The 23,878-nt window shown below is 37.7% G+C and overlaps 1 protein-coding gene across 3 annotated transcripts in view; it reads left to right on the top strand.

The window, feature by feature from the left end:
• The first annotated feature begins 6,707 nt into the window (after window positions 1-6,707).
• The window catches only part of LOC136060503 (carnitine O-palmitoyltransferase 1, liver isoform-like), a 39,058-nt gene continuing 21,887 nt past the window's right edge, over window positions 6,708-23,878 (top strand). For all 3 annotated transcript variants that reach the window (XR_010623368.1, XM_065755083.1, XM_065755082.1), the window contains exons 1-13: window positions 6,708-6,852; window positions 7,909-8,048; window positions 8,445-8,616; window positions 11,678-11,779; window positions 12,496-12,633; window positions 13,297-13,374; window positions 14,041-14,148; window positions 15,833-15,920; window positions 18,226-18,421; window positions 19,747-19,935; window positions 20,161-20,266; window positions 21,912-22,028; window positions 22,782-22,946. Coding sequence is in view for 2 of the 3 variants with exons in the window: in XM_065755083.1 (XP_065611155.1) it covers window positions 6,712-6,852; window positions 7,909-8,048; window positions 8,445-8,616; window positions 11,678-11,779; window positions 12,496-12,633; window positions 13,297-13,374; window positions 14,041-14,148; window positions 15,833-15,920; window positions 18,226-18,421; window positions 19,747-19,935; window positions 20,161-20,266; window positions 21,912-22,028; window positions 22,782-22,946 (1,740 nt within the window). In the remaining variant the exon portion in view is untranslated. The remainder of the gene's footprint in view (window positions 6,853-7,908; window positions 8,049-8,444; window positions 8,617-11,677; window positions 11,780-12,495; window positions 12,634-13,296; window positions 13,375-14,040; window positions 14,149-15,832; window positions 15,921-18,225; window positions 18,422-19,746; window positions 19,936-20,160; window positions 20,267-21,911; window positions 22,029-22,781; window positions 22,947-23,878) is intronic.

Consider the following 23,878-nt stretch of genomic DNA (forward strand, 5'->3'; position numbering starts at 1 on the left):
TCTCCTTTGGCATTGGTTCTGCTTGAATACTTCCAGTCTGATCCAGTCCCCCTGAGCTGTTGAAAGCTGTATGTGAATCAAAGCTCCAACTGTTCTTCTTGATTTTATGTTTCAGAGGTACAACTAACTGCCATTGCTGTACTTTAATGGCTATTAGCAACTAACAGTATTGGAATGAATCTGGCTCTGAGTGTATCCTGACCTTCTCAAGATCCCAGCTACAGTGAGTTTGCAGGATAGAAGACTTCTGAGTGGCAAGCAGACTGCAAATTATTTTTGAGGAAGACAGAGCTGTTCAGGTATGTATGCATTTCATTCCTTGGTCTGTTTGTTTGCCTGTGGACATTTTGTTTTCACATCGTCCCTCCACATATGCCTGCCACCCTAATTTAGCATTTGGAAAGGGTGTAAGGAAATGGGGCCAAGATTCCAAAGAAGTTGCCTCCAGAGGTTATCTAATCTACACCCGTAAGTGATGTTGGAAAATGCTGAGGACTGGACACAGGCTGATAGCTGTGTCACTGGGGCTCACTGATTTCAAACTGCCTGCCATGCATGAGGTTTGTAGTAGGTCCCACTGTTGTGAATACACGCATTCACTTCTCCTGATGGGCTTGAACCACAGCATTTGTTGGATGTGGTGCTTAGGGGCATGAATTAGTGGTGGGTTGTTAGAGTTAAGGTAGTATGGTTAGGTTGTGGTTGGACTTGATGATCTGGAAGGTCTTTTCCAGCCTGAGCAATTCTATGATTTTGTGATAGGTGCAGAAAATCCTTTAAACACTGCAATTTCTAGGGACTACATCCCTCAGCCATATGGGAGGATAGGAGATATGGAAGCCAATGACCAGCAGTAGCAGCAACCAAAAAAATCCCTTAAAATTCACGTTAAAAAAACTCCCATCTCTTTCAGTGCTTTGCTTAAGCCGTTTCAATTGTTGGTCTAGTAATGCTGTTTTGGCAGCCCTCTGAGGGAACTACCATGTAAATAATCATGTACAGCTTCTGGGGAGACTCAAACTGGTTTTAGCTCCCTTCAGCCACGATTAACCTGGCATGAGAGAACTTGTCAGTTTAAGACAGCCTTCAGTCAGTTATCATTTTATGGGAGTTTTCAAGGAGAGCGATCGTTTGGTTTCTGTTTTATTTCTGTACCTTATTTATGAGGTTCACCCGAGAAGACCTGCTGAATGTAATCCATGTGGTTGTTTATTGCACAGAAAGAAAATTAGCTTTACTCCTTTTGTATTTCTCTTAATCTTTTTGTGTCTGCAGTCCCATTGGAATATAATTAATCACTGTAAAGTAAATTGTTGGTGAAACTTGGGCATTTAGAGTAGCCAATGAAAACTGCTGCTCAGGCATGATTAGTTATTACTGAAGGTTGGTACGTGAGCAAACTACTTTGGAATAGAGATTCTTAACTGAATAACAGTGCTGGTTAATCTGTATAGTAAGTTCAGAAGTCAGTTACTTGCAAAATATCACATGGTTCATGCAGAAGCTCTCTACTCTTTCTGAGGAATCTCGTTACCTTTTTGCACAGCTCCAGAACAAGGAAGTGGCATTGGCCGGTAGGATATCCAAAAAACAAACACCTTTTTGGTCCTGATTAAATGTTTGAGCTGTGTGTGTTTCATACTGCTTACTGATGATAATTATAGATCAAAAAATTATTTTCCTTTCAGAGGCGTAGAAATCTTTGTTTGGAGAACTCTATGTAAATGAAATAGGACCCCTTTGATCTCTGTTAGGAATTTTGTTAAGTTGAATGCTTTAGCTTTAGTTTTAACTTTGTGCAGCTGCTCATCAAAGGAGCACCAGATACTTGTGAGTAAAACTGTCTTAGGTGGCTTCTGGTCAGCTGCCTGCCCTGCCAGAATTCTGCCCTGATGTTAGAGGGTGGATCATCAGATAGTGGTGAGGAGGCTCTCATATAACAGCAGATGTGTCTTTGACAGTGCTGGGCACTGCTGTTTGGCATGCACTTCAGTGACTGAATCTTCTGCACTTATAGCAAATGCTCTGGAAACGCTTCACTGAAGTCACCCAGGTTTTGTTATTGGTAATACAGGGCCTTAAGTGGGTTGAGGTGGTCATTGTTTTCCTTTTCTATGTATGCACACTTGACATTAAGTTTCAAGGACTTTTTAGTAGGAGTCTGTATTGTTTCCCACCACGTATATCACTGGCACTTGAGATACAGCACATAAGGTCAAAAAAAAAAGAAGGCTACCTGCTACCTTTGAACCAGCCAGCTCTCATTATGGCAGTGTTTAAAATGTCTACATCTGTCTATAAAGCTCATTCGAAAATGTCTGTGTATAAATTCTGTTGCAGAATCCAACTTTTCTGTCCTCCAGATTAATTGTGTGCTTCTGTCAGTTGCAGGAAACTCTTCTTGAATGTTTGTCTGGTTTCTGTTTGTCTCTAAGATGTGATGGTCTCTTGAAGCGATTGAACTGCTTGATTTCTTCATCAGGCCTATTTTTTTTTAATCAGATCTACTATTACAGGCTCCTATGTTAAATTTCAGAAAGAATCTCTGCTAGGTGGTCAGTTGCAACTCTGCTTTTCAGAAAGCTTTTGTATTTATGTATGATACAAGTGGCACTAATGATGAATTGGGAGTTTTGTTCTCCTGAGTACAGGCCCTGCTGCAAATGGGATGCTACAGATGCTGACTGCTGGAGTCTGAATGTTTTGTAGAGGAGTCTTTCTGAACATCATCAAGACAACAATGAACTTATCATGATTGAAGAACTTTGGTTTTTTTTCACTGAGTTAATAATTTATCTTTTTTCTTCTGAAGTCAGTGTTGAACAGTTGACTTTGGAAATTGTTCTTCCAGCTTTCACTTCATGTATTCCTTCCTGAAATGTTATGCTTGGTCCACGTATAGTACCTACATAGAGTATAAAAAGCAGTAAGATTAAACAAAAGGAACATGTGCTGCCTGTAAGGCTCTCTGCAATTTCTTGGTTGGTTGTTTCTTTTCTGTCCTGTATGTAGTGCTTGTTTTGTTCCGGTTCTGTCCTCTTTGCACTCTCCCTTCAGGTATTTATAGACATTAGTAAGATCTCCAAGTCTGCTCTTCTCCAGGCCAACCAGTCCCAGCTCTCTCAGCCTCTCCTCATAGGAGAGATGTTCCAAGTGCTTAATCCTCTGAATGGCTTTCCACTCTTTGGTTACTTCATGTCTCTCTTGTACTGGGAAGCCCAGAACTGGAGGCAGTTCTCAGAACCGGACTTTATCAGAGCTAAGGATGGGGGAAGGATCACCTCCCCTGACTTGTTAGCAGTCCTACCTAATGCACCTCAGGACTTAGTTAACCTTTGCTTGAAGGGTGCCTTGCTGGCTGCTGTGCAACTTGCTGCAGGCTAACTTTGCAGCTGGTCTTAGACACCTCAATGTTGGGCATCGTCTTGCTTTTAGTTTAGTATCTGGTATGATGTTTTAGTGTTTTCATATGGATCCTTATTTGATTACGTCTGTCCTCATACTTGGAATTTGGTGATCTATCCTAAAATGACAAGATGGGTAAGAAATTAATTTTCTGGGGGGTGACTGTTTCTGCACAAGAAACTGCAGCAAGCTCATCTCCTGAAAGGAAGTTTAATTCTTCGTATTCCTTAGAAGAGATATGAGCACCTGCATGAGGTTATAAGCACTTCCAGGTGCTTCTGAATCTGGCAGCATGCTTTAGAGCATGGGGATGGGTAATGCTTCAGTTCTGCACACCACCAGGGAGCAATCTGTGGTCAGGGTATCAGAGATGTCTGAGAACTCCAGTGGTATTAAATCTGGTTTGGGGTCCTATGTAGTGGTGTTCTTATTGGTACAACGTAGCAGTCACTGCTCTTCCCAGAAAATCCTCAACCATTGATCATCAGAGTGGGATAAATGGAGGGATTTGCTTTGTAAGCTGAGTTTGATTACTGACAGATGTGTGCTCCACACATAAAAGCTGATGTCGAAATATCTTGAAGAGAGCTTCAGGCTGAGCTGCTGAGCTTTTTTGCAAGCAAGAGTCATGAAATTAAGTCTTCAACCAAGATTTTGGCAGTTCTGAACCACATGAGTAAGATTTCCCTCCATTTTACCCTGTGTTTGTTAATTTCCTTCATCTGCAGAAGGATATTACCACCCAGAGGTGACTTCCGGCGTATCTGACTAAATAGAGGTGTCCTGGACGTGGGATTTCTGGTAGCTTCAGATTTCCCAGAGCTGAGACCCTTATCTCCTTCAGTGGGTACAAGAATGTGTGGGCCATAATATGAAGTGGGCTCTTGGTTATCTGCACCCTGAAATCATTGCGCCTACAGGCAGGAGAGGTTAAGAAGTTAAACACTGGTAATGGTAGCATCCGTGTCCTGGAGGTGCAGTGAGAGCACAGTGAAGAGGCTTTGTGCGTAGCAGACCTAGCAATGTGAGTTTTCAGTCATAGCTTTTTTGGACCACGAGGTCTGTCGGGACTTGAACTTGACGTGTGTTTTCTCAGCTGCAGAGCTTACTTCCAACCCAACGGCGTTTTGTTTGTAACAATAGGAAAACTGTGGCAGGCTTTGATTGGCTCAAGCTGAGGTCTGAACAGGGAGAAGGAGATGTGCTGGTGGCTGATACAGCATGTTTGAATTGAAAGGAAACCAGAGGAGAGCAAGGAACAGGCAGCTTTCACCTTTAATGTTGTTTGATTTTTTTTTTGTTAAGGGGCAGACGTGTTTTCAAGATGGAAAAAAACACTCAAAGGCTGCAAATAGCCATTGAAGGCTGATGGTGAACATGTGTGCTCATTTTTCTTTTTTCCTTAAGTAAGATCTGCCGAACCGCTGAGCTCTTGTTTATGGCTCGCTGCTGGGAAAGCAGTGAATGTGCATTAGGGCAGAAATATTTTGCTGACCAAACCGCCTGAAGTTACGAGAAGTTATTGTTTCGGTGTTAGCGAGCTGATGGATGTGGGCGCTGCCTCGCTCACCCTGGCGAGTCACACTGCGAACGCAGCGCATGCTCGTCCGGCCTGTGCCCTTTTCCCTACTTTGTTAGCCGGCACGTGACAGCGCAGGAATGCAAAGGACGGGAAGTGTACGGCGGCTTATGATTGAACTGGCCTGTGTGGGCTAAAAAGTGTTCAAAGAAAGGCGCTCCAGGAAGTCTTTTTTTTGCTCAGCCATCATAATTCAGAACGAGCGGTAGTCTGAGCGACTTGTTTTTCTGGAGTAAAGGGAAAGGATCTGATTTTTCCTTATTGAGACATTTAAATTTAGCGTGACCATTAAATTAAATTTAGTCGCATATGAGGCTGACTGTTTATGGTTAACGCTTCTTAGAATCTTTTCCTACCTTGGACAATAGAAATGCCTGTACTTGGGAGGGAGGGTTTCCTGAAATTCTTTCTCTTCAGAAGCAGGAGGATGGTTATAAATTTACAGGCTGAGAAGCCACAGGGGGCTTGAAGTGGAAACTAGCTGACCTGTCCACTGACATCCCAGAATGTAAAATTCCAGGGGTGAACTGGCGAACCAGTTGGCCCTTGAGACAAACAGGGAGCCTGTTCTTCCACACAGGGATATAGCTGGGTTTGTTTTGGTATTTTAAACTGTCTTTACAGCGCTAGACTTATGATGAATTCTTTAATTGCTCTGTGCTTTTGCAAACCCTCTTGAGTCCAAGGTGTACCATGCATTAACTGTTGCCTGTCTCTGCTTTATTGCTCATGAAGTTTTGGTGTCGGCATAGAGCTGATGGTGCGCAATTCGTATGAATGAATACACAGCTGACTTTGACTTCCCGATACTTGCTTTCAGCAAGGCCATTGTAAATAAGCAGTTGTTAGTAACTGAGTCATGGAGTGCTACAAATTGCAGTTGTTACCAGGAGGGCGTGCAGTGCTTAGAACTCGGTTCAAGACCGACTTTGTTTCTTTGCTGTCCGAGTGAAACACTGTTAATGTGTAGATTAAATTGTATTCTGTCACAGTATTGTGATCTTTAGCTATTCTTCTGGAGGCCCAGAAGCCTGATTCGCTCAGATTTGAGCCTTACTGAGCAGTGGCTGAAGGATTTGGGAGATTTTTGAATTACCATCAACTGTTCTAGGAGCACTTGTATTTGCTGAGGCTGTTCTAGAGAGAGGTACTTCTACAAATATTGCTCTACCTGCTGGTCAGTTACCTTACTAGATGTACAACAGCATTTCATCTTGTTTTTCTCTCCCTAATGCTCTTCCTACTTTGTGTATTTATTTTCTAGTCCTATTAATACAGTGTTCCCAGTGTTTACATTCCTTAACTGTATATTCACGCACAAACCGTTGCCGTCCCTTCTCCCGCATTCCAGATGATTGTGACATTACAGTACTTACAGTAAAGAGGAGTGGGATTGAAGTCATAATAGACTGCTTTTGAAGTGCCCTTCTAAACTGCACTTGTTGGCTCTAGCCTGCTGCTTAACAAGGGATGAAGGTCAACTGGAACTTAAGTTTTTAGTAAGAAGTTTAAACTTGAAATTTGCAAAAGAAATGTAAATCTCGGCCTTCAGAATTTAAAAGGCATAAAGCAGTTAGACTTTTATGCTTATAGAAAAATGCTGGTGCTGCCCTAATTCAGGTGGTGTTGATTACATTATGCTTTGTACCGGGCTAGATTCCAGTACCTTTTTAACAGAGTCTTCATTTATTTATTTATTTATTTATTTTTAACAGAACTCTCCAAAAATGGCAGAAGCTCATCAAGCAGTAGCATTTCAATTTACAGTAACTCCAGATGGGATTGACTTGCGAATGAGCCATGAGGCACTCAGACAAATTTACTTATCTGGTGTCCATTCATGGAAGAAAAAGTTCATCAGATTCAAGGTACTTAAGATGAGTCAAGCCTGGAAAACTTGAGGGTGGTTTGGGTTCTCATAGATATGTAGAAGTTGTTTGTTTGTTTTTTAAGTGAAACTTAATTTTTAGACCTGCCTGGCATCTGAAGTTCCTTACAGTCAGTGACCTGCATGAATTTTAGTTAACAAGAGGTGTTAAGGAAGCATCAGCATTGGCTGATGCTGTGCTGAAGTTACCATTCCAAGATTGAGAGGATGCTTCTTTTTGATCTGTTCTGTGGAAATAAGAGGGAGCAAGCATTAGAGATTAATAATACTTCTATTTCAGTCTCTTCATAACAGCTTATGTAATTATATAATATCTACTCACATAGATCAAAAATATAATTTTGACTCTTAGAATCTTGTCACTTGAAGAGATACAAAATTACGTTCTTGATTTGTGTGTTCTTTACCAATAATAATTTAGGAATATTTTTATTTTCAAAATTAACATCTGTCTTTAGTAGCATTACCACTCAGTATAATTTATTCATGTTTATTATAGATATAGCTGAAGTGGAGGTATATGATACAGATTTTTGTGAATTTTTTGTTTTGCTCACACAATCATAAATGGCATCTTTTTTATTAGTAGTACATTAGGTAAGTGACATGTTAATTTCAGCATTGCTTTCAACAATGACCTTTAAAAAGGAGTCTTACTAAAAACACTTTAAAACTTTGAGAAGGACTCTTTAAATGACAATTTTCTGTATCTTGTTCAGTAGAATATCTTTTGCCAGGCATTTGTTTGGGGAGGCATAATGATGGAATTATGGAATCATAATTGGAAATGTCACTTATTCCCAAGTACTTTGCTGATTTCAGTATTTTTACTAAAACTAATGGCACAGTCTGTATAGTCTGAAATAATTACTGGTATTGTTGCGAGAGTTTCTGGTAGCTAGCAAGCTTTGCTAAAATGCTGGATAATCTTGTTTAAAATTAAATGACTTAATTGTGTTGATTTTTGTTTTTTCCATGGTAATATGAAGTCAACCACTTTGGTATGAAAAAATTATGTGAAGGCTTTTCTTTCCAGAATGGAATTATCACTGGTGTTTATCCTGCTAGCCCCTCCAGCTGGCTCATTGTGGTTGTGGGCGTGATGTCAACCATGTATGCCAAAATTGATCCTTCTTTAGGAATAATAGCTAAAATCAACCGAACCCTTGATACAACGTAAGTAGTCTGGAATCTTACTGTTCTCTAAACCAAATCAGTTTTACGTGTAACTGCTTTTCATCTAAATCCTGTTAAGCATACCTGTCTTTGAACAGTATGTTTGTGCTAGAGTGAGCGTAAGTCTCAGTGCAAAAAGCTATTAAATGTGTGGGTTGCTTTACCAGTATTACTGCATTGTTGTAGATGTGTTAGAGAAGTGCATTTGGCAACTTCTGTTGCCTTTGTTCTGGCTGTAGGAGAGGATGTTTGGAAAGGAGTTCAGTAAGAAGGGGCAAACAGGCATGAAGCTTGCATAATGCCTGCCTTTGGTAACACGGAATGTAAATTTGTAGTATTAAGTTCTCTTTAAAACTTAAACTGACACTAACTGATACTGCCTTTTGTTTTCAACAGTGGCTATATGTCAAATCAAACACAGAACATAGTGAGTGGAATACTCTTTGGCACAGGGCTTTGGGTTGCCCTTATTGTCACAATGCGGTACTCTCTAAAAATGCTGCTTTCCTACCATGGCTGGATGTTTGCTGAACATGGCAAGCTTTCTGCAGGCACCAAGCTGTGGATGGTAAGGATTGTCCTTCTGTTCTTTCTCAGTGCGTACGTGGCCTGTTTTCAAAGCCCTGAAGTAGATAATTTTGTAGATTTTTCTTTTTTCTGTCTTGCTTCAGTTTTCTGTGTCAAGGAACAAGGGCTGTTAGATACTAATGACTGTGATCATTTTGATGCTATAATTAAACTATTCAATATGGCTTTGTGGAAGGAAGAGCAAACACTTGAAAAATAATACTTAAGTTTTCCAGCACCTTGGGACTGTGAGACTCAAATGCCTACTTCCCTGTGTGCAACTACAGCTTAAACTCAGGTTATGAAGCAACAAAAAAAAGTAAACCTTGTTATCTCCAGAAATCACTACTCTAATTCTTAAAGTAGAAATGTTGGTGTTTTTAGTCATTCTTTCTAAACTTAACCTTACATTTAAAGTAAATAACATACTGTCCCTTCAAACCATCTTAGTCATAGGACTCCAAAAAGAGTTGGGGAAAACACATGAGATGGGTAGCTTGTTATGCAGTTCACACTTAAAGATGAGACTGGAATGATGTGGCTCCTCTTGATAATTAAGATGCTTTGGAAAAGGGTTTAAGAGGCCGCCATCTGCCTTAACAGCTGTAATAGGTGTAGGAAATGTATGTATAGGTGCTTAGAAAGGTGGAGCGTTTTTTTTATTGTTCAGGCTCAGTTATTTAAAGTCTTTCCAGTGTTGATGTAGAAATTAAGTGCCCTCCTAAGATAAAATTAATTTCTGCAGCCATAAAAAAAAAATAAATCAAGAGGTGTGTTTAACATGTAATGATATACTATGGAAGATGTTCAACAACAGATATCCGGAGTATACGTTACAGTTTAATATTAGTTTGTTACAAATGAAATTTCTAATCACTAGTTTCTCCTGGAAGCAGTGTCGAGAGCCTCATGACTTGAATTTGTACAGTACAGGCTCTGAATGGTAAGGCTGTCTGTCAATTGCTTGAATCTCTGGCTGGGTTTTCAGCATGTCCTACCAAACGGATACGTTAAAGCTGTTAATCTTGGCTTATAACACTAGCCTTAAACAGTATGAACTGTAGTGCTACTTACCACGTTCTGTTGCATATTATATTTATATACTTCGGTATATGATATGCTACGTATATTTTTTTCTATTGTGCTATGCATTACATATGGTTTTAAAACAGACCATAGTACGGGTGTGCCCAGCAGTGCCTCCTCTTTGCTTAATACAAACTTTTATTGAATTCCTTGCTTCTTTTTAGGTAGTTCCATCAATAGAAAAGACTGGTTTCCCTGTAAAACAGTACCAACTACCTTGGCTTTCTAAACCTTTGTTACCCAGGAGGGATTTTCCTGTGCATGTGTTGTTTTTTTCTCAGCTGATATTCATGCTGATTAACAGCATAACAGTTTGCTCAGAATATTTTTAATTTTGTTCAAGTATTCATGCGGATAGAAAACTTGTGCTGTGATTTCAACTGCAGTAAAAATTGATTGTCAAGCTAATTGGAAGTCTGGTAGCCCATCTAATGAAAATATTTCAGTTTCCAAGTAATCAGATTTTTCTGATGGGTATTAGGAAATGAAATCGGAGGCATAATTTAAGATCTGTGTCTGTCAATCACTCTAGTGGTCTCAAATTCTTAGGTAAACCTTTGAGAATTAGAGAAATACTGTGGACCGTGTTTGTTGCTTTTGTCAGTTGGGTGGGTACTCTTTGCTTGGGGAATCTCTTGGCCTTGCCTGGCTGAAGTGTTCTGGAATAAAATAATCTCCAAATATGGAAAGTAGATTTTTCTCACAAAAAGGTATGTTTTTCTCACCTGGCTTTAAATTTATATTATCCGTGAGGTGTGATCAGATTTCATTGGGCTGATCACCCTGCTGCATCTAGCAGATCTCTGTTGCAGGGAGGTCTTTTTTGCTAGTAACACACTGCAATTGTTAATGGCCTTGCTGCCTGAAAATGTCCTCCTGTAACTGTTCTGACCAAGGAAATTGAGAGGGAAGAGATTGTTTTCATAAGTAGCGTTTTCAGTTGTTCATAATTTGGGTGAAGAGGGCAAGTCCTAGCAACTTAGTAGTGGAAGGACATAATCAGTTTTCTTCTGTCTTCAGCCTATTGGAACATAGTATAGTGAACTTTATAAAATGCAGTATATAAGATGTTGAGCCAAGATTGTACTTCACAGTTGGTTTAATACTTCATTTTATTTTCATGCTAAAATGGGGTGATTAATATCAGTATATTTCCATGTGTAGTCTAGAATTCGCCTGGTTGAGAGTTTCAGCTTAGTGCATGTCACAGCTGAGAGGTGTTCAGAGATAGCAGTGTTTCTGTCTTTGGTCTCGTGGAGATTATGGGATGCTATAGAACCTGAAGCTGAGTTTAAAACTGTCTTTGATGTTTGTTTGTTTGTTGTTATTTGATAACACAAGGACTGTATAACATTGGCATGCTTGCACAACTTGATGTGTTCAAATCATGCAATTGATTATCTGAGACAGACTTGTTCTTAAAGAAACTCCCTGTAAATCTGTACGATTGATGTTGAGCTATAACAGAGAACTATCAAAACATGATTCCAAAGCATGATTTTTAATGATGGCCATTGTTTTATGGGATCCTTGACTGAACAATTCCTGTTTTGGAGTACGATTGAGGTGGGTGATTCTGTTGCTAATTTTATAAGAAAAATATCAATGGGTACGTTTGCTTTTTAATCTTCTAAGAGGAAAATGAATGACAGTGCACAAAGTAGCTGCCTCTATTTTCTGTTGATATTAAGGTGTGTCATCTGTGAGCAGTACTGCCTAATGACCAGAAGATTAAGTGAGGAAGTCACCATGATGCTTTTTTTCTTCAAATGATGTGTTGTTTACATTGGAATATAGTTTGTCAATACCTTTTTGCCTTTGTTAAACAATGATAAAGGTGATGGTTGGCTAAGTTTAGTACGATATTGCTAACTGGTGAAGGGAACTCCCAGCCACGTTACTCCTTATTGCTCTGTCATTTTCCTTTGTGGAACATAATTAATTGAAGCATCTATTTTGGTTTTGTTTTTCTTCAGACTCTTGTAAAACTCTTCTCAGGACGCAAGCCCATGTTGTACAGTTTCCAGACGTCTTTACCACGATTGCCAGTTCCGGCTGTTAAAGATACAGTCAACAGGGTGTGTGGAATTTAATTCATTTTTCTCTGGTAACGTTGAATCCATATTTAGATGCCTTTGTCTTTATGTCAGAGTGTTTTGTTTTTGCCACATCTTACAATCATTACATGGTGATATCAGTATTATCGTATGCATTAAAACTTAACACACAGAAATACGGGCTAAGGCAAACCACTGGAACTGATGACCATTTGAAGTTGGCTTGCTTCATGTTGGATGATACGGTAGTTGATGTAACACTTTCCAATGAAGTATGATTTTTTTTTCAGGGCTTTCAGTGCATCTTGTATTTGTTATATTTGCTAACATGCATGTAAATGTGTGTTTTATGATGCAAAGTCTTGCAGCAAAGTGTGCAAGTAGGACTGCATGTCACAAAATCTGGGGGTCTGAAGGAAACTAAAGGTAAAAAGAAATGGCTTAAAGCTGAAGAGTTAAGTTCTTTTGATAATGGTTCTTTAAAATGGTTTCCTCTCTTGAGGGAAAGATGTGCTTTTTTGGAAAGTGACCTTTTCCATTTGTGGGCAAAATTCTGGACAAGGTCTCATTTCTATATCTTGCAGACAAATGTTTAGAAGGGTTTTTAACTGCACAGCATTTTGCAGCCTTATGAATTGAATCTGAATACTCTCTGCTGTTCAAACAGTAGCTTCTCATCATTTCAACAAAAAATATTTTATGACTCCACTGATGCTGATTCTCTTCCTCTATTCTAGTATCTGGAATCAGTCCGGCCACTTATGAATGATGAAGAGTTCAAAAGAATGGAGGGTCTTGCAAAAGATTTTGCATTTAACTTAGGACCAAGGCTTCAGTGGTACTTAAAGCTAAAATCATGGTGGGCCACAAACTATGTGAGTAGATCAATGGGAGAATTAAACATTCAACAAATGTATTTTGATTCGTTCCCTGTTGAATTTTGTTCTATCTCAAATGGGGAAGAAAGCAATTGAAACTTGTTCAAAGTGCACTGGTGACCACTTGATCTGTACAGAAGTAATTTGTATTGAATGGCTTGGGTTAGGAAGGACCTAGTTTCAATGAGGGGCATCCACAACTTCTCAGGTTCTGTTATTTTATGCCCTTTTAAAAAGTCCCTCTCCATGTTTCCTGTGGGCACCCTTTGAGTACTGGAAGGTTGCAGTGAGTTATTCTCAGACAACCCCAAGGCTGCCCTTGAGCTTTCCTGATGTAGTATTTAAAATCTAGCTCTGTGTGTTAACTGTAGCTTTCTTGGTTTTTCCTAGCATTTGGGATTTCTGATGCATTTTAAGTGTTATATGAAAATGATAACTTCTTCAGAAACTTACTATTACCAGAATTAAATTCTCTCACTTTTTTTTTCTTAAGTGTTATCAGATATCAGTGGAGGGTTTTTGTTTGTATGTTTAAGCGGCGGGGCAAGCCAACTGTTTTCTTTTAATTTCTGTATGCAGTGTTGTGTTGTGGAATTATTAACACAGCAGATATCAACTATAGAAATGATGAACTTTTATTTATTTTCTTTCATGGTACAGGTGAGTGATTGGTGGGAAGAATATATCTACCTTAGAGGACGTGGGCCTATTATGGTTAATAGTAACTATTTTGCAATGGTAGGTAATTCTGTAAGTACCTTAGGGGTCAAAGAAGCATTGTAATATTTCTGCCATGGATCTTATTTTACTTTTCTTTAAATATATTCCTTTTTAGACCTCTGTTGCCACTGATTATATGGCTTTCTTTTTTCCTTCTTGAGTGTAATCCGAAACAAATGTCTTATACAGTGTTATTTTCATAATAAACTTAGCACATCTGTCAGTTGTGCTGACTTGAGCAGTAATGGCTTTTTACAGTTTTGTACGTACTGTAACAAGCAATCTTTGAAAAGGTCAACGTAAAAACAAAAGCCAAACCTAATGCATAGCACAGTCATGTGTTCTGATCTTTGTAAATGCCCATACAGGAAGTAAAATTGTGAAAGAACCTGAAGTTAAAAATTAAGTAGGAAATACTGTGGTTTTGAATTCAAATTTGAAGTAGCATTTTATGGGATGACTAACAGCTATCTTGTAGGTTTTCGGACTGGTGCTGTTTAAGGAAATTGTGACTATTGAAGTGGAATTGAAGTTATCAGCTCACTGTACTAGTGTACTTCATGTATTTTAAAGCCTTTTCTTTATTGACCAGAATAAAGCTTAAAAAACCCAAATAGTAGTACTGAGTATATTTTTCAGTGTAATATGGTAATAGCTAACATTAGGTTCTTATGTACTTTGCAGGACTTCCTTTATTTATATCCTACAACCATACAGGCAGCTAGAGCTGGTAATGTTATCCATGCCATTCTGCTCTACCGGAAAAAGCTGGACAGACAAGAAATCAAGCCAGTATGTATATCAGTTTAAATAGCTTTTGATCTTTTCCAGCACAGTTCGTAAGAAGGTGATTAGTTTTTAGAGCAGGAGAGGAATATGTTGTGTCAGAATCATATGTGAGATGCAACTGAATTGCGGTCTCAAACATCTTTGTTATCACCTGAATTGCACATGAGCACAAACTACTGACTATCAGATGAAGGTTTCTGTTACACCAGCTAATTGCAGTGTTTGAAACTAACATGTCTATCTGCCCAAAAGAGAAATAAGGCCTTGTGTTTGCATATGTTAAGCATACCACCTAACAAATTATTGATACGTACCAAGCACGTAATGGTTCTTCTGAACCACTGAGTTCTGAAGATCCCAATAGGAAAACATTTTTCCCATTTCCTTTCAAAACTGACTGTAAGGAGTTTTAAATTGAGTAGCATATGAAGTAGGCTGTATGCTGAAGTTTAAAATACAATTGAATGCGTACTGCTTGCAGTATTTTTCATGTTGTTCTTTGTGATTCTGCTTGTAGTTGCTTCGCTTAGTGAATCTGCAAAATACAGTGAATTTATTTACTTGATATATCAAGGTGGAAAACAAAAGCTGCATTATATTGCTGAATTGTTTCTTAACCTGGTGTAGCAATACAGCTGGACAACATTTTTCTTTTTTAAAGTTAGGTTTATCTGAAAAGAAACTTAGAAACACTTGATTTATACCAAGAGTGTAACTTCATGCTTCCTCAAGACACTGTTTCCAGAAAATATAATATTGTCTTTCAAGCAGATATTGTTTGAATGCTAAATTTGTTTCTGTTTCATATTTTATTCAAGTGAACCTTGTAACCTCCAGCCCATATACTTAGTCTGTGATGATTCGGTGGATAAAATTTATTCCTAGTGTCATATAAACAAAGAAGAAACTTTTGGTAAATTGTAGTTTTTCTTCATAGCAGGTGTCCTAGTGAAGTCTTTCTACTGTTTCATTTGTTTGGACGTTACCCAGATAATTGAAGCAAATACACAGTGTGCCTAAGAAATCATATTTGTCAGGCAGAACACTGCATTCAAAAACATCCAGACTCAGAGAAATTTAGATCCTGATGTGGACGCAGTGGTTGTAAGAAAGTCTGCTTGGAAACAAAGGACAGCATTGGAAGAGTGCAGCTGTTACTGTTGCTGTAGGAGGTGTTTGAAGCAAAGGTTGTCCTTGTTCTTGGTGTTGTGATTTCTCTTGCGCACTGGCTTCACTGTGCAGTTCTTTGAATATTTGGGCTTTGATACGAGGAAGGGAGCCAAAGTAGATAAGAAAGGGTAGGAGTGTTCTTATTAGCTGTGTACCCTCTTGGGTTTATGATGTAGTTTCATAGGTAGATTAACCAGGAACATAAGAAATCAAGGGGTAACCCAGGTTGACCATAGAGCACATTGGATTTCTGATGCTAGCTATCTTCAGTCCTTGCTCCTGAAAGGTGAGCTTTGAGAAGAGATGGGGAAAAAAAAAATGCAGCTACTGGAATGTCAGTGAAATCTTCCACGTGTGGTTCAAGGGAAAACAAGGAACAAAAAAAAAGAAAAAAGCATTAAAAATATTATTGTTCTGCAGCCTCTGTTTAACCAGATTGTTTTTGTTGGTTTTTTCCTTCTTTTTAATTTAGTATTGGTATACATTAAATAAGAATTTAATTATGTATTTTGTATAGATTCTTCTGATGGGATCTACTGTTCCACTTTGCTCAGCTCAATGGGAACGGATGTTTAATACCTCTCGCATCCCAGGAGAAGAATCAGGTAAGCAGGGCTATCCAAGGAATAAAAAACATCTTAATGGAATTCACAAGTTTGGGGATATCTTCTGCTAGAATCCTGTCTTCCCAGCTAAGGGGCATCAGTCTGCTGTTTCTCAGGAAGTAATGAATTGCCGTAGAGCACATTTTTTTCTGTTCCATTCTGAACAGAATCATTCTACTTTGAAACTTCAGTGTTTGTCTCTTTACTTAGAAGCTGACTTAAGGAAATGGTCTGCCCTGTGTTTTTCATTTATATGTAACCTTTACTTTTTTTTCTGTTATACTCCTTTAGGTTTCTTTTGATATACATGTTCTTTCCTTGTGAAGATTGAATTCTCTCATCTAAGTCATTTAAAAATCTGTCTTGTTTTGACTTTTTTTCAGTTTATTATTTACAACAGTATCTTAATGTATTCTTCTCAGTATGAATGTATGTCCAGCACTGTTGCTTACCTAGGTTAAAGGCAGGTACAATCTTAATCCTGGTGGACTTCTCAGTGCCATTTTTATCTTGATGTTTTGTATGCACTGTAAGATACCAGATAAATGAATCAGCCTTAAGAAGGACAGTGGCTCAATCTTTGTCTGTAATGCGTTGAGAAAATGTTTTTTTATAATCTACTATAACATCCAGCAGTGAACTGATTATTCGAAGTTCTTAGTAACCTAAGTTTTTCCATCTTAATGTTGAATAGAGGGAGGTACCTGTTTAAGTACAACAGGGTTATTTTTTGCATAAATCTGTTCCCACAACTTCTGTGCGACACTAAGAATGTTTACAGGTCCACAAGCGATCATGTTAGCTCTGCCCAAAAAGTTAGTTGTACAGATTAAATATGATTTATAGATACATTTTCACTGTAAATGTATATATGTTCTCAATTCAGATAACTGTTAAGTACATCTTGAAGGAAGGCAGATAAATGCATTCATTAACACCACCTATAGATAGAAAAGCAGGGTATGTCACACCTCTCTGTCTTTTCAGTTGCTTGTTGAAGCCCCATGTAACTATAGGGTGATTTATTTTTTAATGCCTTCCATGGCATGGCAAGGATAATTTCACATATCACATATGTTGAAGTTGGATTGCTCTTTCCAGGTAACAGTGATGTTCTTTAATAGTGTCATGAAGTTGTAGAATGATTTGGGTTTGAAGGGATATTAAAGATAATGTAGTTCCAACCTGTGCCACGAACAGGGGCACCTTCCAGATACCTTCCCCTCCCATTGTCTGGACAGATAATCTAGATTTTCCAACTGCTTGTCCTATAATTCAAATGTGTGAAGTTGTGATGCCATGTTGAAGAGTTGTGCTGGGCCTTAACAAATATAGCAGTCTTGGTCAAGGTGCATTTGACTGTCACATAGGCTTATATAACCTGGTGGATTGGAGCTTGAATATTCCTGCATCTTGAAAGTCCTGAAAAGCTTTAATGTTTTGCAAACTTTAAAGGGCCTTATTTCCATTCAGGGATTCAGTTTGTTTCTGGTGAACATTTGGTAACTTGTTTGCTATACTTCAATGTGAAAGTCAATGTATCAGTTTTGAGAATGAGAAGTATCCAAGCTGTTGAGACAAATTCTTTTCCACTTGGTGCTGATTTTCTATGGAATTTATCCCTAAAGGCTTAGTAGGGGTTTCTCCCACAAGATAGCCTCTGAACATTAGTAGTTAGCAGATTAAAGAAAATGTTGCTATCCATTTTTCTCATTTCTGAGAAGCAAATCCTGTACTAATTCCACAGCAGATTTTCTTGGAGCTTTCAGTTGCAGTTGTGATGCTTCCTAGGAAAGCTTGAGCTTAATGTAGGCTATCTGAAAGTGTCATAAAGTATAAAACTGCTTCTGATCAATGAATGGAGCATACCTCCCAAAACTTTATGGATAGCTGAGAACACGGCAAAGTAGATTACTCTTTCCTGGTACTATGTTTCTCAGAATAATGAATTCTAGGCTTTGCTTTTGACATCCTTTCTTCACTATCTCATCAACAGATTTCCTCAGATTTATACAAATGTCAACAGTTCTTTGGAACAGAAAAAGAAGTGAATTACTGTTTTGTTTTGTTTTTTATCAAATGAGGAGTTTGCCTATCTGCTTAGAAAACTTTGCTAGGTGTTTGACACAAAGCCTTCATGACATAGGGTTGGGCTTATTCCAGACGACCTTCTATTTACAAACAGAGTGAGGATAAACTCGTTTAAATGAGCTGTGGCTAATCAGTAGTACGTGCAGTTGGCATTTTGTTATATAGTGTATTATTAGTATTGTTTTGTTTTCACAAAAGCAATTTCAAATTCTAGATACTCTCCAGCACGTGAAAGACAGCAAACACATTGTCGTCTATCACAAGGGGCGTTACTTCAAAGTGTGGCTGTACCATGATGGTAGGCTGTTGAAACCTCGAGAGATCGAACAGCAGATACAAAGAATTCTTGATGATGATTCAGAGCCTCAGGCTGGTGAAGAGAAATTAGCAGCTCTTACTGCAGGAGATAGGTATGGCTATTATCATTTTTTTTAATTAATTTTATTATTTGGAGGTGTATTGATGATATTTTACTGCTTTGCTGTCCTTCATAATGATGATGTGTAGCTAAAAATAATTTTGCAATTGCAGCTGTGTATGCAGACTCCCTGTACTTAGCTGGAGAGCTAGGGAAGTTTGCTTTGTTTGTGTTAAGAAGAGGGATTTGAGGCTTTGCAGTATTAAGCATGTTAAACTATATAAGCTTTAGATTTTCTCTGGGATTCTCTGACGTTTTGAAGAATGTACTCGAGATTGAGAATGTAAATTATCTACTACTGCAGAATAAAGCAGTATTTATCTGAATATCTGATCTCTGAATTCAATTTGATTTTGTCAAATTAAGTTCAGTGTTGTCTGATTGTTTCTGGACACTGAAGAGAAGGAGCTGTGGGTTTTAATGCATTACCTAAGATATATTGTACTAGTGAAAAAGTGTTTTAAAGAAGAACTTAAAAATTTATGAATGAATAAAGGTGTCACTGCTGTATAGAAATTCCTTTGTTCATTAACTTAAGATCTGTTTTGGGCATTTACCATGGAAGTTTTCATGGAAAATTGTCCAGACGCTTATACTTGGATGTTACAGCAGTGGATATTTATATCTGTGAGTCGTTGTCATGTTTATTACTGTTCCATGTAATAGGTATCTTTTGTTCAGTTATTAAATGTAGATGATCAATATCGCATGTATGCGTGCAGCAGAAATCTTGAACATCTACAGAGTTACGTTTATGCTTTGCATTTGTGTTAGAAATGATAGCATGATGAGTAGTTTGGGTTGGAAAGGTCCTGAAAGTTCAATTAGTTCCGGCCCCTCTGCTATGGACTGGGTTATTTTTCCACTAGACCCTGTTGCTCAAAGTCCTTCCAGCCTGGCCTTGAACACTTCCAGGGATGTGGCATCCACAGCTTCTCCAGGCAACCTGTTCCAGTGCCTCACCACCATCATAGTGAAGAATTTCTTCCTGATGTCTAATCAAATTCTACCTTATTTAAGTTTTAAGCTTAGTTTAATTTTTCACTGCACTCCTTGATTAAGAGTCCCTCCCTAGTTTTATTTGAAGAGCCTCCCCCATAGGTACTGAATTGACGCTGAAGATTTCTACTATTGTATTATACCTGTATGTTTAGAACTTTACTGTGCTGATATAGTTTAAATGAATACAAGTAGTAGTTTAAAACTTGATGTAGTAGTTTAAAACTAAAAGTTGAGGAATGTCTCGCAGTGATACTAAGGATGATAAAATATGCTGTAATCCATGTAACCTGGCTGTAAACCAAATTCTTTCTGCAGGGTTCCATGGGCTAAGGCTCGGCAGGCTTATTTTAGCCGTGGGAAGAACAAACAGTCCTTAGATGCTATTGAAAAAGCAGCATTTTTTGTGACATTGGATGATGATGAACAAGGGTACAGGAAGGAAGATCCAGTGAGGTCACTAGATGCATATGCAAAGTCCTTAATACATGGCAGGTGTTATGACAGGTACAGTATTGACTCTTTGAGAAGACCCTTTATACTTTGAAACTTTTGCTAATTCATGTGGCTAATGCATATGAGTTAGTGACTTAAAAGCATATAAACTTGACCGTTTTGAACAAAAAAAAAAACGCCTGTTTTGTGTTTGAATCTCTTTTTGACAGACATGAAGTTGGAGTATAAAAATCTTTCTAAACTGAGATTTCCTTATGAATTCTTATCTTTTTGTAGGTGGTTTGATAAAACATTTACTCTTATAGTATTCAAAAATGGTAAAATGGGCCTGAATGCTGAGCATTCATGGGCAGATGCTCCTATTGTTGGACACCTGTGGGAGGTAAGTGTTCCATACAGAAAGTTAATGTAGAATACAGTGTTAGATGGTTTGTGTAACAGCTCTGAGGAACATCTGGTTCCTTTCCAGTCTCTTGCAATAATGTTGCTGATGAGTGATTATGGACCCATTTTGTCATCTATGTTGTTGGCAGAATTAAAAACAAACAAACTAAACTTGCTAAAAGAAAGAAATTGTGTTGCCTTAAATTTAAGATCTTAATGAAAATTTAGTGACAACAGATGTGTTTATAGGAAAGTGATATGTCACCCTATCTAGCTTGTTCAAAATATTCTAAATCAATAAACTATTGTGTTTTTGACATAGCACTTTATTGCATATTTGTATGTGCTCCTGAAGCACCTAAGCTTCCTTGTGCTGTAAAATCCCACACTTATTTTTGAAACTTAAACTTCGATTTCCCCTAGGCCATTTTTGAGTTCTAGATTGCTATGTTATTTAAGTAAGCTCTTGTGTTTCACTGCAATGAATAGTATAAATGCACTTTTTCTTGGATTTGTTCATCATGAACGTAGTTTAATGCTTGAAATTCTATCTGAATAGTTTTTCTCTTTGAAGTTTAGTCCTATAAATAGTTATGACTTCATCACTCAAAACAATTTCAGAAACATTAGCTAATTTGGATGTAATTATGTATCTGTGCAAGAAGAACCCAGATCTGACTGATTCCCCAAGTCATGTCCTTATTTTATTATCTATGAGTATCCATTTGTATAGGAAGAGGAAGACCTAACTACATTCTCTAAATGGGAGAAAGTCAAAACTCATTTGAGGTTGACTGAGCAGACTACTTCAGGCTAGCTGTTCTGGGCAGTGGAAAGGAGCTACTTTGTTCTATTTTAGAGAATCACTCAATATGCATAGTTCATATCTCTGTACTTGCTGTTAGTCAATCCCTTTTCTGCTAAGGATCAGGGTGCCTAAAATAAAGTCCAATTTAGTTTCCTAGGAAATTTTGGAAATTTCATAGTTGGTGTGTTCTGCCCACTAATTGAGGAAGTTAAAGTAAGAGATTAAAAATAAGTATATGTATGTAACAGATTCTTAACAAACTTTTTCTTTCCATGTTGAACAGATCAGTATTCTCAAGGTCATAAAAAACCAAACCAGTGTTTCACTTGAAATCTCGTAAGGCAGAGTCTGTTTTGTCATTCAGCATTGTCTGTCTTGAACACTAGCCGAGGAGGTCTAGTATGTGTATGAATGTACTGGACCACTGAGCAACTTGGAAGTCTTGAAAAGAATTAAACAGTTCTGATTTTTGTGTGTGTGTGAGAATTTGCACTTAATCTGCAATAAACTCTCTTATGATGAACTGGTTTTGTCAGATAACAGGCTTACAGAAGGTTCTCTAGGATCAGAACAGAACAAAGATTCTAAGCCTTTTTGGGAAAGGCTTAATTAAAGCATTTTGCAGTGCTTTAGTAGAGTATCTTGTGTTGTCTGGTATTTTCCTGCCTAGAAGTAAAAATGCCTTAAAGTAATATGCAATATTTGAGAATAGATTGTATTTCACTGTGTATTAAAAATGTGTTATCCTAAATGTGTTAGGACTTCAAAATTTCATTTCCTTGTGGAATAAGGATTTAATGTGTTTGCAATTCTGAAAACGTATCTTTCTTCACAGAATGTAATGACAACTGAGTATCTTGAACTAGGCTATTTAGAGGATGGACACTGCAAAGGAGAAACCAATCACAATATTCCTATCCCTACCAAACTACAGTGGGAAATTCCAGAAGAAGTAAGTGTGCAGCAGACGATGACTGGGCAGTCATCCTGAGCAGTCAAATCACATCATGAGCTACTGAAATAGCTTTAATTTCCTTGAGCCCTGTAAAGTATTTATATTACTTGTGTGTTTTACCCAGTTTACTTAAAAGGATGGCAGAGTTTTTAATGCCACTTTTTAATTCTGTTCAGGGAATTTTTACTTTTTTTCTTATTTACTAGAATTTTTTTTTAGCTTAGCAACTTGTCAAAAATAAATGGCCATCCATTGTAAATAGGAACAGTACTGCAGTGAAGCTTAAGTTGCTGCTGTGTTCCTATGGTTGTGTAACATTTCCTTGAGATTAGCTGTCTTACTTGTATTCAGAGTTCTGTCTAGATGTTAATAATGTTTTTTCTTTTTTTTTTCCCTCCCAAGCTCAATGCAAACTACCAAGATCCTATTTCATAGGCTGGTGGTACAGTGGCTGGTGATACACTTAATGTTCTAGTGATATGAACAGTCTTAATATGTTTTTTGTTTTAAGAGCATTTTTGGACTCCAAATATGATTTGGCTTAAAACTTTTTTTTAAGCTATTTGAATCTTAACTTTCACAAACCTATCTTCTTTTTCTCCAGTGGAAGAATATTTACGCAGTGATGTTAGTGGCTTATAAAAAGGGAACATTGTTATATCAGTTAAATGTGTGCACTTACTCTGCATTTCTTTTGCTCATACATGTATATATTTGTATATAGCTAAGTATTTCACTTCTGTATTTCAGTGCCAAGATGTGATCGAGAGGTCTCTGAGCACTGCTAGAGATCTGGCAGATGATGTGGACTTCTGTTCATTTTACTTTGATGTTTTTGGGAAGGGGCTAATAAAGAAAGCAAAAACCAGCCCTGATGCCTTCATTCAACTTGCCCTGCAGCTTGCTCACTACCGAGTAAGAAAAGCAGTCTTTATGACTTACACCATAGCCAATTTAATAAGATTCTGTGTTTCTGTACTTGTGATTAGAATGTGTGAATGTGTAAAGTACACTGTACTTCCAACTAACTTTGCACTGCTAGTGTGAGGTTATTAAAGATATCCCATGAAAGTTAGTACAAATATGAAACAGATTGCCAGCTGGAAATTCATTGTCCAAAGGCTGACTTGCTGATGCAGATTTTCTTCTGCTTAGTTGTTTTATCCCTAGGTATCTTTCAGATGTGAAAACTTTTGTAAGTGTATTTGTTATTGCTGTTAAAATCGAAGTGGTATTAAACTTACCTTTTAGTTTGGAATCCCCCTTAATTCTGTAGTAATGAATATTCTATTCCTTAATTCTTTAAAAGCCATGCTTGTTTTTTTTTCTTGTTAGCTCACCTTTTTTTCCCCTCATGTTTTCAAAAAATGCCCACATAGCAAAATGTACAGGTTTTGCATTCTAGCTGTCATTCTTTAGCATTTATCAGTATTAGCTCTCCTAATTTATCTTTTGTTGTTTTTTTAATGTAATTCCAAATTGAATGTCATAGCATACAGATTCCCTTGCTGTTATCACTCTCTTTGCTGCCATTCCTTAAGGCAGCTACATGGCAAATAACTTGATTTTTTTACACACCATCCCAACCACCTTTTATTTTTATATTTTTAGTAAGTGCTTAGTTGCTTAATTTTAAGCTGAACAAACTTTTCTGAACTGGAAGAGTTGGTACCGTGTGCTAGATAAAGGTTTTTATATTATAAAACCTTAGAATTTATGGGTAATATGAAAGCTGCTGGTTTTGGATTTTGTAGATTGTTTTCAGTGTTCACATTCTCAGATCCCATTCTTTCACTTTCTTTTCATCCCCATGCAGCCATACAACTCTATGCTATTAAACTTTGCAT

The sequence above is a fragment of the Cyrtonyx montezumae genome, unplaced genomic scaffold (genome assembly GCF_038088225.1).
Source record: "Cyrtonyx montezumae isolate F1298 unplaced genomic scaffold, pur_monq_1.0 scaffold_10, whole genome shotgun sequence".
Taxonomy (NCBI): domain Eukaryota; kingdom Metazoa; phylum Chordata; class Aves; order Galliformes; family Odontophoridae; genus Cyrtonyx; species Cyrtonyx montezumae.